This window comes from Dermacentor andersoni, chromosome 7 (genome assembly GCF_023375885.2).
Source record: "Dermacentor andersoni chromosome 7, qqDerAnde1_hic_scaffold, whole genome shotgun sequence".
Classification (NCBI taxonomy): domain Eukaryota; kingdom Metazoa; phylum Arthropoda; class Arachnida; order Ixodida; family Ixodidae; genus Dermacentor; species Dermacentor andersoni.
Genome location: NC_092820.1, coordinates 173,897,514 through 173,913,674, shown reverse-complemented (window position 1 = coordinate 173,913,674; position 16,161 = coordinate 173,897,514). Strand labels below are relative to the sequence as shown.

General features: G+C 43.4%; 1 protein-coding gene across 1 annotated transcript in view; it reads right to left on the bottom strand.

The window, feature by feature from the left end:
- The window catches only part of Sptz (zinc finger FYVE-type containing 26 spastizin), a 183,896-nt gene that overhangs the window by 56,395 nt on the left and 111,340 nt on the right, over positions 1-16,161 (bottom strand). Inside the window, exons 30-37 of the mRNA XM_050180184.2 lie at positions 15,238-15,382; positions 10,871-11,031; positions 9,712-9,845; positions 9,548-9,615; positions 8,820-8,953; positions 6,756-6,910; positions 4,268-4,429; positions 3,332-3,575 (exon numbers count right to left, since the gene is read on the bottom strand). Coding sequence (XP_050036141.1) covers positions 3,332-3,575; positions 4,268-4,429; positions 6,756-6,910; positions 8,820-8,953; positions 9,548-9,615; positions 9,712-9,845; positions 10,871-11,031; positions 15,238-15,382 — 1,203 coding nt within the window. The remainder of the gene's footprint in view (positions 1-3,331; positions 3,576-4,267; positions 4,430-6,755; positions 6,911-8,819; positions 8,954-9,547; positions 9,616-9,711; positions 9,846-10,870; positions 11,032-15,237; positions 15,383-16,161) is intronic.

The window sequence follows — 16,161 nt, the reverse complement described above, 5'->3', positions numbered from 1 at the left end:
ATGACATGGCTACTGGGACGAAATAAAATGCACCTTTAAACCTTTGCACTGACATTGTCATTCACTTTTGTGGTGATAAATTTTATGGCAAAAAAAAAAAAGAACATCCAAGGCCTTTATCTACGCTAAGACAACAGCTATCATAGCTTGTTTCCAACTATGTAACACCAAACGCGATGGATTACTTAAGCCGGGAAGCAGCAATAAGAAACTAGCTCAATCACAATGTTTTTCTTCATTTCCTTTATTTCGTTTTGGCCAACTCAGACGGAACTTGTACAAGGGCACCGCTTTATGATGCGGGCAGGAGCGCAGTGGTGTGGTATATTTTATATTTCATTTCGCGGGGTTTATTTGTTAGTTGGAAAGAATTAGTATGCAATTAGTACATCGCTGAAAATACCGCAATTAGATGTCCCTTGGCTGTGCCTATAAATGCCTCATTGACGCTTTGATAATTAGCATAGTAAATCTCGAGCTAGATAATTAATTACAATTACCTAAATAAATCTCAGTATTGAAAAAGATTATTGGCAGCTACTCCACTGTACCGGAAACCAAATGCACTAGGTTTCCTTCAAGTAAAGCAATTGCTATTTTTTAAAATATGGGTGCATGATAGTTAATTGAGACACCCTGTATATATTTATGACCGCTACGCGCAAGTGACGACGTTTCCATCTATAATAAATGTTGTCAATTATTACAGCACCTTTTTTTAATGAGTCGTTACCATTGCTTACTGGCAAGAGAAGCAATACCGAGCCACATATCATTCACTTGCATTTCACATTTTGCTGAAAAAAGACTGTCGAAGGGGTCACAATATTTTTGAGGGTCAAAAAAGCACACAAAGCAATTTGAAGCGAGGTGAACAAACAGCAACATATTTATTATCTAGGCATATCCATAACTTTAGAAATAATTTTTCATTGACTACCTCCTTCACTTTCAAAAATATAATGAACTTTATCCTGTTTGTATACTTAAATATATTGTATAAGTTCATGGTGCTTACAGTGGAAATTTAAAACAATGTTGAAGTGAGAAAGTATGGATGAGGCAGCCGCTGCTAGTGCTTCAATGCGCTTGTCCTCCTATGGTCAGGATTTGCAGAAATAAAGCGAAAGTATGAATTAAAAGCCGTGCATATCCGCGCCAACAATGATGCAGTAAGCTTTTAGCCACAATAAATGTTTAAGAGAACAGGTCGAGGTAAGTTAAAAGAAACGTGAAATGATGTGGGTGACAAAACTCTGGTAACGGCATATTAAGTATGCGTGTGGGGGGGGTGTGGAAAACTCCGGAGGGGGGCCCCGGAGCCCCCTTGGAGGCCCGAGCTGGCGCTTATGGCTTGTACGATAGATATCGTTACGAGGTATTGTGACAATAGGCAGTTTTAGTTGGGCGTCCGCAAACACCCACGTACGCAGTACACGAGGTTGTGCGCACGAGGCGAAGCATGCGCGCACGATACAGCAATAGTTGGTTGGACACGCAAGTTGAGAAGGGGATTGATGACTTGCATGAGTAGGAACCAGTAGTGTGCTACTCAGCACCATGATATGCCACCTTCTGAAACCGTGTAGTCAATATCAGCTGCCAAAAGCCGGAGTCATATCTTCGGCAAGAGTGATATCGAAAAATGCGATCTCGTGGACACGCGAGAACATTCCGCAAAGCCCGCTGAGCTCGCAGCGGACGCTATGCAGCTCTTGAAAAGCTGCGGGCGCACATAAGATACTGTGCGTGCTCCTGCATACCGCGCATGTGCACTGACGCCTCCACGGGTTTGCTGCGTATGCAGAGCTGCTGCGGGCTCCCAACTAAAACTGTCTAATATGATAATAGAGTCAGCGCGCAGTTTGCTTGGTCACGGGTTTGAGGTGCTGATGTGCGAAATACCTAGCCGTGGGTAGGAGGAGTCAACACTCGACGTATTTAGTCGCGCAGTTCGAGGTGCCAACGCACGAAATGCCTAGCCACAGGCTTGAGGAGTCAACACTCCATATGCTCAGTCGTGCAGTCCGAGGTGCCAACACGCGTAAAAAGGCTTAGCCGTGGGCTAGAGGAGTCGACGCTCGGTGGGCTTAGTTGTGTAGTTGAAGGCACCGATGCATGAAATGCTTAGACGAGGGGTCCAAGAAGTCCGTGCGCGATGTGCTTGATTGCAGACTCGGAAACGTCTATGTGCAAAATGCTTAGCCGCGGGTCCGAGGATTGCGTGAACAATGTTTTTGGTCATGAATTCTAAAACACCAAGTGCTGAAAGGCTTAGCCACGTGTACGAGGATTCCACGCGCAGAGCTTCGTCCCGAAGTCCGAGCCGCCGATGCTCGGAATACGTAGCCGGGGGTCTGGTAAGTCCACAAACGGAACGATCGGCCATGCTTCTGCGATGCCCGCGTAGCGCCCGTTTTGGCACTCATTGAGATTAGAGAGAGTGGAGATTGTCCAGAGCTCGCGAGGTTCAAAGAGCCAAGCAGACGACGCGAGCGCCGAACCAATGAACCCGTTGGAGTCACGTGGCTGGCGCAGCCAATCGTGGGCTCCAGCATGACCTTCAATCCATTGCTTTTTGTGTGCTTGTTTCTGCATGGAGGAGATAGCTGAAGTGGCAAAGTTGAAGACGGAGAAATGTGCTTTCTGATAAGACCAAGGTGTAGGTGCTCGGATGCATCATTCCGGAGATATTGTGGCTTGAAAAACGGTGTTCTTTCGCGATTTCCGCGAAATTTTTCGCTACCTTGGCTGATACAACAAATTTTTTTGTGTGCTTCTATGTGGTTTTCAGTGATGACATTTCGGAATCATATAGAAGAAGAGTGGTAGAAACTGAAAATATGATTTTCACGAAATCAAATTGCTGACCATTTTTCACGATGCAAAAGCCGCGTATCCCCTCAATTTATAGCCTCCCTCTCATTGAAAGGGGTCCCCATTGCTTCCACTGGTCCACAAGGGGTCCCCGACAAATGCACGGCTGAGAACCGCTGTGTTACAACAATGTAAACTTGATGTTTCATTTTGCAAAAATTTTCTAGAGAATGACAGGCTGTTATAAATTTAAAAAGTTGTGTCCTGCAGTTGACTGATTTTAACTTTTTAGTTTAGTTGTAACACACCTAATCAAAATTTGTGCAGCGGATGCCAAGCAAAATGATTTCTCCCTTCCCATGTATTTAGATAGGAGCTCTTGAGACAGATAAGTAATGGACGGCAGAGATGTTTGCCAGTCCAGATGCCAAGCGTGCTGATGAAATGTTCGATTAACATGCAAAACACTCCTCGTGTTGTAGACACACTATGACTGAGGTAAGAAATTCTCTACCTGTAAGCAATGTGAGAACTTTTCCCTGGCAGACGACCAGTCACCGGCACGCAGAAGTGCTAGTCCCCAGGCGGCAAACACACCGGATGTCTCAAGGCCACACTTTGTGGAGACTTCAAGAGCCAGGGCCATACGTTCAGTCTCCATGAGCCGGTCCCTCAACTTGCGCTCGGGCCCTTGGTCAGAGTTGAGGCTGCGGCCAACCTTGCGCCGGCTGCCAGGCTCATCTCCATCATTGGCAGTTCTGTAAGCCAGCATAAACATTAAGTTAAGAGTAAAACAGCATCAGAACTTGAACAGCGCAGAATGAGGCTAATAGTGAAAAGAAAACCAGATTCAGCACTGCACTGATAAGAACAAATTTGCCGAAAACCAATTGCCAGTCAAAGTAATGGTAATTGTACATAATATGGGATGTGCAAGCAAGGTGTTGCCTGCATACGCTAAACCATGAAAGGCCAGAAGCCCGCCAAGGTTGCCGATTGTGATGAAGTGCACACTACTGTAGACAGAATGCCAACAGAACAATTTTATTAATCAAGTTCAAGTTTTTATTGATTGCTTGTGCACATTACAGAAGACATTATTTAAAATTCAAATTTTTAGTTTAGATAAGTAAGGTAAAGTCCAAGCTTTTATTATTTCCTTGTGTAGATTACAGAGGATATGATGAGACTGATTACATTCAGAGCTCTTAGAGTTAAGAAGAAACCGTCAGAGGTACCTCTCCAAACAAAACTCATGTATATAATGTGCGAACTACACACAATTCAAAGAAAGGGTTTGGAGTTAAAAAATAGCAAGTGAAAACATGGCAGCATAAATGTCATGATACTAAATTGGAAATTGGAACACAGAAGCGAGTCATTAGAGCTGAGAATGCTTGATAACATTTCATTGTTGAATGCAAAACGGCACGTGCTCAGTACTCCTCACCGAATAAGCATTTCCTCTGGAAGAAGGTGCTGGCAGTTTGCATTGACCATAAGCCGCACAATGTCCAGCCTCCTGAGGTAGGCATCACTGCACGCAACACCACTTGTTATGCCTGCACCCAGAAACTTGACCTTGGCTCTCAGGATCAACGACTTGAGCATGCTGAAAAGGAAGCACAGAAAGGAAGGTGAGACAGATGTGAAAAACTAAGCAACAGAAAGTCATTACTATGCTTTTGTACGCGTTACCGACCCCAGCACATCAACTTGCTTCCCATCATACTTACAGCATGTGCAAGCCACGTAAATAAATGGATACAACAATGTTCAAATATTTACAAAAGCGACCCCGCACAATTGTTGGTCCTGGAAACAATTGTCCTTTGTATGCACAGTCAGAGTCACTTGCTACTGCTCACTGTTGAACTGCGATGTGGCTTCACATCAATATGGTGTGCACTGCCGTGAAGCCACACAGCACCACATAATTTCCACATCATATAACTCACATTACAAATTTGTACTAGTATTTCCCAAGAGAGACAGAGAAAATTTTTATGTTAGAAAAGCAGAGAGATTGGTTGAAGAAGGTTTGTCTCTGACCAGCTACTATACATAGTGGAAAGAGAGAAGGAAAAGGAGAGAGTGGGGGTGACGGTGATAACGTACAATGAACTATGTACACATATGATGCACATACATATTCTGTGTACAACACATCACAATGCGCAAGTGCCTGTCAGGCAATGCTAGAGCCCGGAGCCAAGGCTGCTCTCCATTTAAAATGCGAAAAGTGCTCTTGTTGAAGTGCAATTTGAGTGTCATTCCATGGCCCCAGAATCTTCTGTTCTAATAGAGGTCTGTCATTCAGACAGCACAATCTGGCATTGAGTACCCGCATACTGCGCTACAATCACGACAGTTACAGAGCATTTTCGAGATTATTCCTGAAGTCTCACATGCCTAACATCTGAGGTTGTTCTCGCGACACACATCCTGAGCACCACCCCAAGTCTCGGCCTGTACAATAAAGTTGCATATAATTACTTGGCTCTGGGTTGAATCGTGAATCTTAAGTCTGGCTCTTGCATTAAAAGGCAATATTGACGATAGTTGGTATTAGCCCAGTGCAGAATATATTTTTTGAATTTAGGATGTGGCTAATATGTGCAAAAATATGAGATAGACATATTTCTCATAGGTTCATTGTGTGTTTTTAATGCATTTACGTGTTTCTTAAAAAACATGAACCAACTAGCCTTTAACCAGGACATTTAAGCACGGTATTTACTCGAAAATAGGTCGAGCATGAATATAGGTCGACCCCTATATATTGTGCTCTCCAAAAAATAAAAAAGAATTATTCGAACGTAGGCCAACCCATTAGAATCGGTACGTTAGAATCAAGTACGACTCTAGGCCTGCGTTACCATATCGCCATCGGTATTTCAAGATGACCACCCCATATACGCTGTGAGCCTAGCTGCCATAGCTTCCTCCATGTGCTGTAGTACGTGTGCTTGGGCATCAGTCCACCTAATGTCCACCTAAACCATTAGACCACCTAAACGTTTTCTGCATTTGCTCTATCAACATGGAGTGCCGAGTTCAACATGATGCCGCATTTAAAAAGAAAGTGATCATGAGTGCAGAGACAGACAGAAATTGGGCTGCATCACGGGCGTTTAGAGTACCTGAAACTTGCGTGCAGGACGGTCACAAACAGAAGGAGATTGTTTTCGCCAGCAAAGCAACATAGTAGACTGAAGCAGGACGTATTTGTGACGATCCACTTCAGCGATACGATTGCCTTGGCCCTATATTGAAAGCGATCTGCAACGGGGACAGAGTCCGCCGCACACTTTTTTTGGCCGCTTATAGTTCGCGTTGAAGTGAGAGGCAGCTGCTCCCACGCTTCCTCACTCCAGCATTTTGACAATGAGTTTCCGCAGTCATCCAGTGAGATGCATTCATGTTTACTTGGGCGTCTATGACACGATGCCTGTTAATTTAGTTAATACTGTACTGTACAGGTGCACATTAGAATTGAGTAAATACGGTATTTGTGTCTTGCATGACCGCAGCTTCGACGAATGGCATCGATATGCATGGCAGGGCGTTTTGGTTTGCGGCCTTGGCCCTCACGGCTCCAGTGGCAGCTCTGTTCCACTTTGGAACTTCATTAGCTCAGTACTTTTGCTAGCTTTGATCACGCATATAGGTCGAGATTCTTTGGTCACAAATATAGGTCGATAGATGATTATGGGTAACATTTCTGGAAAAAGAAAGGTTAAGCTATATTTGAATAAATACGGTAGGTTGTCTCTTTTCCTTGCTTTTTAAACTTTAGCAAGTGGCCGTTTTAGTCATACAATATGTACCTCCTTGGCACAGAGGTTTTTCGTTGAACTCTGAGCTACATTCCCACTAGCCAACCACTCAGAGGGAACAGAAACAGAAGAGAGAAGGGGGGGGGTAATGACACTCACGTGATTATGAGTCCATAGTCAACAAAGCTCTCGGAGGTGCTCTTTGGTGCCAAAACAGGAAAGAGACTATCAGAAAGTGACAAGATGTACGTGGCACAGTCTGCCGGACTGGAATGCTTCTCCAGAATGGCAAGCGAGAGCGAAACACTTGGAGCCTGAAAGAAAAATACAAGAAATGATAACCAAGAATTCACATCCTTAGAAACTTGTGCCTTAAAAAGACACTAAAGAGAAACGTTAAATCTGTTTAGACTGACAAGGTAGTGTTTGAAAACTCTGTTTTAGTTTAATTTTGTGGTAATAAGGTTATTATGAAAAAAAAATTATGGCCGAAGTTTCATTTTTTAAATTTCGTGGCACAACCCCAGCGCTGGTGCGTTAGTGTGACATCACAGTATTGAAAGTATTTTTTCGTGTTGAGCAGTTGTGGTTCAATAAATGCTTTGAAACTTGCTAAGTTCAGCCTAAGACTCTTTCAGAATATGTACAGTGCAGCCCATCTTTACTGATTAAAAATTAACTGCACCGAAGCACATACTGTCAAACTCCATGACAACATGGCCAGATCATACGGGAACCTCAAGGCACTGCCACAAGCCGTATTCTGTCTTGGCGTATTCACGTGATAGCATTCAGGGCCCCTCATCGCAAAAAAATCCAATGTTGGCATCGGACGTCGCTTGACAAAAAATCATTCTGAGCCACAACCATGCAGGTCCTCCGTATGGCACAGAGGCAATAATTAACTAATTGAATTTCTCAAAGTAAAATACATCAGAAAAATTGTCAAGTACGACCTAAACACAGGCTACGGACATGACAGTGTCGGAGTTTAATTTTAATGTACCAGAAAACATAATTATGTTACGCAGAACCTCGAACACCGCTCGGTTCCTTGCAACAACACCAATGCGCATGCCTCAGCACATCCGCAAGAAAGCTGCGGTTGCAGGGAAGTGCGACAAGCAGTCAGGGATCTTTGAAATCCATCGGGTTCAACTCATAAAGGCAAAGCTTAAGTGTCTGCAAGATATTTTTCTGGTTTACCTGGTCTCTTCTTATGGTAACAGTGGCTTTATTGGTATTGTAGAAGGGTAAATTACTAATACAGCTCCTATAATTCTTTTATTTAGTGTCCTTTAAGAGCAACTATACGAAGCCAACAAACTAAAACAGAGAAAAGCATCAGGGAAATTAACAGTGCGTTTTAAGTGAAATGTAGAATTATTAAGAGAAGATACGTGAAAGTGAAAGACAACTTGTTGTAGATGGGAGCCAAACCTATAACCTCTACAAGCTCACCCATGGCTGAGAGTGGCACTGGCTGACACTCCCAGGGCTAGGTTTAGCACACATGCAAAAACACCCAAAGGAAGTGGATGGGGGCATGGCCAATCTAGCTCAGTTTGTAGACATCATGTGGAAGTGGTGAGTGTGAGTACAGCAGCAGAACGCCTCAGCTGCTGAACTACTGTGGCAGATAGTTCTGCTTTTAGCTTCTTTTACTCTATTTAGTCTTGATACTTGGCAGCAGTTTATCTCTCATTTTGAGCCTGACAATGTGATTTGTGTATTCTGTCATGCCAACATGGCAGCAATGCACTGCAATTCCAATTGCAGACTGATTGACCCAACCTATTACAAGACGAATACATTGAGGCAACCTAAAAGCAGTCAGCCCTCAGTCCTCTCCTTCCGTAAAAAGGTGGCTGATTTTGACTAACTGCGTTGCCCTAGCTTTATGTTTCCATTTTTATTTTTTGTTGGGGGTTCAGACTGATGTAACGACTGCTTTTCATAGAATTAGCATGTTTACTGTAAGTGTGTTTGTCTGTACTACCAGCAGCGCTGGAACAAAGAATGTCTTGGGTTTCAGCCAACATTACAACAAGGGCACTTGCCTTCATCAGGGTCCTCATTATAACCTTGGCTCTGGCCTGAAACATTCCTTCCTCAACTAATGTTGATTACTTCGGGATTCCAATTTTCCAAATTTCCAAATTTCTACCTGGTTTTTACTATACTATGCGCTTATAATTAATGAACAAGCAGAAGGTAGCATACTTGATTGTAGCAGAACTGCTCTCTGACAGCCGCATTCTCTTCAGCACTAGTGGTTAGCTGCCAGAAAAGACGCTTGGACATGGAAGAACTTCGCGGAGTCTTGACGGAGTCAGAACGACTTCTTGCTGCATCATCTGCAAGGAACAGAATGTGTCACGCAAGTTAGTTACTCCTATGCACTGCACCATTAAAAGCAGTGTGGTGGTGAAGCACAGAAATAAATAGTAAAGAAAGTAATGCTTCCACATTATCTACTATGAAGTAAGAGAAGAAAGGGGGTTAACCGAGGGGCCTGATTTTTTGCTCATATCATGAGAAGCCAAAAAACAAAGACACTGTACTCGTGACGCCTGCGGCAGAAAGGATGTTCCACATCTGCCGCCAAGGTTTGTGAGTGGTGGCACTGGCTAACACTCCCAAGGTTAGTTCTAGTAGTAACACACAAATACCCAAGAAAGTGGATGGGGAAACGCGCCGCGGTAGCTCAATTGGTTAGAGCATGGCACACGTAATGCGAAGACGTGCGATCGTTTCCCACCTGCTGCAAGTTGTTTTTTCAGACACGTTCATTGCCATTAATTTATCATTTCTTTAATTCAATTAGTAAGTACAAGTAATTTCCCCTTTGTTGTTTTTGGTGTCTTTGTTTGTTGGCTTCTCATGATACTACTATGAAGTAGAAATTCTGTGAGCACCAGTGCTGCAGTTACAGATCAAAAACTACGCACCAAATATTTCAACAGGGAGAACATGCTCCTCCGAGGACAGTGATGCAGTTTCTTCTGCATTCTTGAGCCTGGAATGCATAGGGGGGCAAGGTACGCCTTGTAAGCCTTGTATGAAGAAGCTTTACACGCTTAACAAAAGAGGACTGCTGGAAATCTGATCTTACTTTGCAGTCTGATTGAAGCAATCATCGCAGACCCTGACCTTGTATTGGCCAAAGCCCTCCACAACCATGCTCTGCTGAGAGCATGTGTAGCACACAACACGACCGCAGCGTCGACAGTGGTGTCTTCGGCTGAACTGTAGACAGGACCAAACAAAACTTTGAAAATGAACATATCTCAAGACAATCACAAACAATCAGAAGGACTAAAGGGTCTTCGCATAAAAGTACAACGGAAAGGATATGCAATAGCAAAGTAATGCCTCTTTGCATTTAGTGCTGCTGCTGCTCTATCTGCTCTTATTCACCAGTCGTCTCTTCAGATGCACATTGACAAATGTGCTCTAGCAAGGCACAGATACTATGTGCCTTGGTGAAGCCTGTGTGATTGCTGCAGCACAGTATTGTGTTGCTATGTAGCATGCACTTGGCAAATGACAACCTCTGTCCGACAGATTTTGGTGGACCCCTTTGCATCTAACCCCATCCTATTTCTTACGTGATTAGACATATGACGCACAAGAAGCCTCAGACAAAATGACACAACCCAGAGGAATCACCGAGCATAATGTGCTATCACAAGTAGAGTTTTGTCTGATTACAAATCTTAAAGGCACATATGACACACAAGAGGCTTCAGACAAGGGGCTGCAAGAACCAGTGCACATGCTAAGCATATTAGCTATAAAAAGTAAAAAGGTGATTCTGTACCATCTACTTATGGCAATGTTTCGTAAATTGTAAAATTCCATCATTATTGCTGTATTTTGTTGTACACAAAATAATTTTGCACATCCTTAAGTATTCTGACCACCATTGTAGGAAAAGCACATCACTACAGCCAGTTATCATTACAAAAAGTGATACCATTATGTAAGTTGACCACATTGTACATCCAAATAACCAGTTAACCGAATCATTGATGTTACTAATGTACATCTAAATTAATTGACTGGGCTTTATTTCCCAAAAGAACATCTTGGCTTTGAGGGGCGCTTTGGTGAGGACTCGTATGCCAGCAGATCTGTGTGCACATATGAAAATTTTTTGAGGACACCAATAAGACAGGGGCCATAAAAAAAGACTCCCCAGCCAATTTTTGTACACAAAGAGAGGTGCAGGGTGCGATTAAGAAAGAGAGCAGCCAATACGGAGTGTTTACCATACTGAAGTATTCAATGTGGCAAGCCATGCAACATGACACAGCAGCATCGGGAGTCCATTCCGACTGTGGAGGTGGTTTCAACGGCATTGTGAATGCAGTGCCTTCAGAGTCCTTTGCCGAGATGCTTCCAGCAGACTGTGAAGTCGTATCAGTTTCAGCTGAAGGAAAAGAAAATGTGATGGCTATGTAAACATGGAAAGTAGGCTTTATGTGAAATGCAGAGGCACTCACAAAGACACTTGAACGCTAAAGCAATTATGTAAACAGTACACAGGCCTTTCTCACAACTTGTACTAAAACCATCTGCAGCAGGTTCCTTTCAAAATCAATGTGAAGAGATTTTAGAAATCTGTTCATCATATCAGAACTTAAGCTTGACGGAAATTCAGCACTAGATAAATGAGAAAGTAAATGTAAGTCCCCAGAGTTTCCAGCTTATCAGAGCCCATTAAACTTGACAGAGTTAATCTAAAAGGGAGCCTGCTGTATTGCCCTATGGACAAGAACAGGATGTGCATGCGAAATTATCTTCCAAGACAAATAATAGTCATCATACCCACACATTTTGTCTTGTAATGTTACCACCTTTAACTAGACCCAACTCCTTAAGATCTAACACGGCATGTAGAGTCAAACCCCAATATAAGATATCATTGGATAGTGTAATGAAGTAAATATAAAATGTTTCGAGCTGATTTCTGCATGCACCATATTTTCATGTAAATAACAAGAGCACTAATATAATGTGAAGGGGGACTTATGGTCTCTCAGAAGAAAAAAAAAAATATTAAATACAGTCGAACCTACTTATAACAATATTCAAGTGCCACGAAAATTCCATAGCTATAACCAATAATTGTGGTAACCGGGTTGCATGAAAAAAACCAATATAGGGGGATGGCAAAGCTGATGTCAGAAAACTATAATGGCAAGGAGGCCAGAGCCCCTCCCCGCCACTTCCCTCCATGCGGCTGCTGATTGTTTTCACTTATCTAACGGCTTCCAGGGCACTCCGATCGTGTGTAACAAGCCGTGGCTGTCGGCATTAAAAAATACACTGCTATAACAACTGAAAAAAGGGGTCACGGGCGGCAAGCAACATGCGAGCTCCACCGAGGCACTGCTTTGGTGGACCCAATAGGGGCCTTTTAAAAAATGTGAGAAGCTTGCCATGGCAGCCTGTTGACTTGACAAATCCAGAAGAAACGCTGAGTTGAGATCGCCACAAGCATCTCGCCACGTACTTCTCACTGGTTTGCACAAGAAAACCCTATGTTTGTCAGCCTTGCATGCTTAATGCGAAGCTTGCTGACATCCTCCTCCAAGGCATCCAGGTGCTCCACATAATGCAGCGGAAGGTTCCTCATGAAAACGAAGCCCCGGAGGGACTGAATAATCTGCCGGGCCTTCTTTGAGGACAACGTTGAGGCAGCCTGCCCTATCACATTATCACTGCTGTCATTGCTGTTGTTATCCAATGCAAGCACATTCGCGAAGATTGCCTCATCGGTTAGAAGCAATTAGTTTCCGAATCTACAGCAGTGCACATTCTTTTCACTGGCAACGTCATGCATTGCCGATGATCAGCGAGTGGATCAGCCATCTTCCATTTTAGTGGCGAGTCAAACAAGGCTGAGAAACCACGTGGGCAGGAACGATTTCAATGCAACCAACAAAGATGAATGCGAGCGATTAGGCTGTTTACAGAACTGCATTGAATGAGGAGCCAGCAAGCAATCTGGAAGCAGCGCAGTTGGCACGGTCCATTTGTTTCGGAGGGTGGCATGGTGTAGAGCTATGGGCGCAGCCCATTCGTGTTTGGAGAGGACAAAAGGGCATCTGTTGGAGCAGCAGGCCATCGTGCAGAGGCTCGAATTTTGTTTTCTTTTCAAGGATTTCACATTTCACTAGCTATCGGCACGGACACCCAGAAGCCAGACTTCATACTTATAACCTATAATGCGGCATCGGGGCATTGTAGTAGGTGGGTTATTTCACCATGGAAACAATATGAAAGTTGATGGTGCAGCAGCATCTCATTGTTATAACCGATATATTGTTAAAACAATTATCATTATAAACAGGCTCAATTGTATTACAATCATAACACAAAGTGATGCCACAAAGAAACAGGTAATGGTGCATGGAAGCAGATGCTGATAGAGCGCATTATTCATTGTTATTGTGAACTGCTCTCGCAAAAAACAGAGAAAGCATGAGTGCATACACAATTTACTCAATGTCACTCATGACCCGATGGTCAGTGTTGGCAAGAACGGTCTTGTCCTCCATGCTAATAAATTTATTGGACAGGCAGCAGTTCAAGAGTGCCAACGACACAATGATTGCAAAGCCATGTTCAATTGTGTGTGTTTGAACACAGCTCCATACACAGTAGCAGTTGCGGTGGTGCCTAGTGGTTTAGCTTAATGCCCAGTTTCAAGCGTTAGAAAAAATCAATAAATCATCTTTAAAGAACTGCGTTATATTTGTGTCACGAAGCCAAATACAGCACACTCCCTTTAAGAGGAACTCGAAGGGGCCACGAAAATTTGTTTCGTCTTATCAGATGTTCGTCTTATCAGAAGAATAATTGGCAACATAACCAGGTGTATTCAAATATCCTACTTCAAAACAGTAAATGAATTAGTCTTACAATGGCAAAAAAATGACATGAAAAGCATTTATTTAGCTGAACTTAATTAATAGGAAACTGTTCAAGTGGTACTCTTGCTTGGTTTCATCCAGACCGTGATGGATGTTTGTCGCTTGTGTGCAAATCGGCAAGCAGTCACAAACGATGTCATCTTTCTCAGTGACCTTTAAAATCCTTCTGTGCCTTCGTGATGCTGGAAGAAGTTCACTAGGGAGCTCAAGCAGACATCTGCTGCCTGACAGGTCATCAGTGCAAGCTCCAAGCAAGCAAAAGTACGAAGGAGCAGGCGGCAAAACAACGCCACCTAGAGGAAAGTCTAGGTGATGCTGAGTGAGGTGGGGAAGGAGAAATGAGGGGAAACACCGTGGAGGAGGAATGTAGGTGGAGGTGCGCTGGGTTGGCCTCCTCTAGTAGTTGCTACAGGTTATGTTTGTAATACGGACATATCAGGTTCGTCTCGTGATAACATCGTGCTCGTGTGCCATACGCTGTGAGTGCGAGTGACAGCGTGCGACGTTGAGCCGACGATAGCGGCTCAATCTCACATGCACAAGGAAGAAAAGGAGGAGGAAGCACACATTCTTATGCCATGTGCATGGCACTGGGGGAGGGAGGCATCGTACTTAGGCCGCACGTGGGCTTTATCTTGAAAGTGATTTGCTTTGGGGGTACAGTATAAGTGGGGCCAATGGCTCGTAGCTGTGTGCACAGGCGTGCACTGTGTTCTCGCCGCTCAGTTTGCGTTGAAACGATAGACAGGACGAAGGACACTTCGCTCACTGCTGCTTCCACAATTCCACTCGCCAGCGTTTTGACAGCAAGCGTTCATGGTCATTAAGTATGGCGTGTTCATGTCTGCCTGCGCACATTGACACCATGCTTGTCAATGTAGTTAGTAAGTGAATGTTTACAAGGGGGCGTTTTACTCTGGCGGTTGCTACGTGTGGCGCACCGTGCGAGCCTTGTCTTGAATATAATCTGCGACGCCTATGGTATAGGCATCTAGGCACACCAAGAGCCAATACCTTCGTGTGCACTATGCACCCATACAATTGTGCATCACCCGCTGTCACGAAGTGAAATGTCACTAACTTTTTTTGTTTCTTCCTTTTGTTTTCGCCTGTGTCCACGGGCGATGTGCGCCATAGGCACTCTAGCGTCCAGGACTGGTAGTGGTGGCAACCACTCCAAATGTTTGTCTTAACCGAAGAGTATTTTTGATGCGGTTCGTCATCAGTGGATTATTTTTGCATTGAGTCTATGGGAAACCAAACAAATGTTCCCATGTTGTGCTTTATATGCGAGAATTCGGATTAACCGAGTCCATCTTAACGAGAGTTCAATTTATATATTGCCAGGCGTGCTCTAAGGCTGGAAATATATATTTGAAAAAATTTAGAAAGGAACAAAAAAACATATCTTTACTTATATTTGCACACTTATGGTAACAAACAAATGTTTTTAACAAATATAGGACACAATGAAGGTATTTTCGTGTCATTATAACGCGGTTTGACTGTACCTGCTCTATCTGCTCACAACCTAGCCTGCGATTTTCACAAGGGCCGGATAAACAATCGCAAGCAGGATTGCGAGGTGGGTATACTTGTGCTAACACTACAAATTAGCATGCACACACACATGTGCCCACACACCGATACAGACAGACAAACACATGCATGCACACATGTGCAGCCCTGTTCCTCACAGCGTTGAGATGGCATCAGAAGCAGCTCCAAGGCTTTAGAAGCATAGGCCTTTAGCAGATCATTGGCAGCATCTCTGGTGAAGGGAGAGTGACTGTTGTCCAGAAAACTGGCCGTTGCCTCAAGAGACCTTCCTACCGAATCCACCTGACAGGATGTGAAGAGGATGAGCTTAATAAGTAATGATGCCAAAAGTTAACTAAACATCAAGAGTAATCATAAGCATAGCACTTTTGGCCAAGCAATTTCACATTATGCACAATGGGTGAATATGAAAGGCAACATAAGATCTGTACTTAATTCCTCTCCCTCAAACTAAGATCAAGAAAGTGCCAGAAGGCAGATACTACATCATGAGAACTACACTGCAGGCAGAAGAAAGCGAGGTTTTAACATTTGCAACCGCAGGGAATCGTAACTTAAACACAGATTGAGTACTTTATTTCACATAGTTGTACCAATAAGTGTGCAAACTGTCTCCCAAGTTGCTGCCAAGTGAATTTATCAGCTCCAATATGAGTATATTTAAGGTTTGCAAGCCTACAAGTATACCATTTGATAATGAACTATGAGTTTGTTGGGTAACAATCAGAATTTGACTGTCACATTCACTTGTAGCTGCCAAGCAGCAAATTTTTTTAACAGCGCAACACAGGATGAAGAAAAGAGGCAGGACCTAGTGCTAGGTCCAGTGCTTCTTTTTTTCATCCTCTGTCGTGCTGTTAAAAAAATCTGCTGTTTGAAAAGATGTACCAACCAGCCCAAGTGAACATGCTGCTAACTTGTGGCTGCTTTGTTTCAAACAATGGCTTTACAACTTAAATTATTAATACACACAAAAGAAGAAGGAAAATAACAACAACAATGGTGCAGCTGTTAAATGTAAACAGCAGTAAAATGATTTCCCAAACAAATGAAGAAGATAT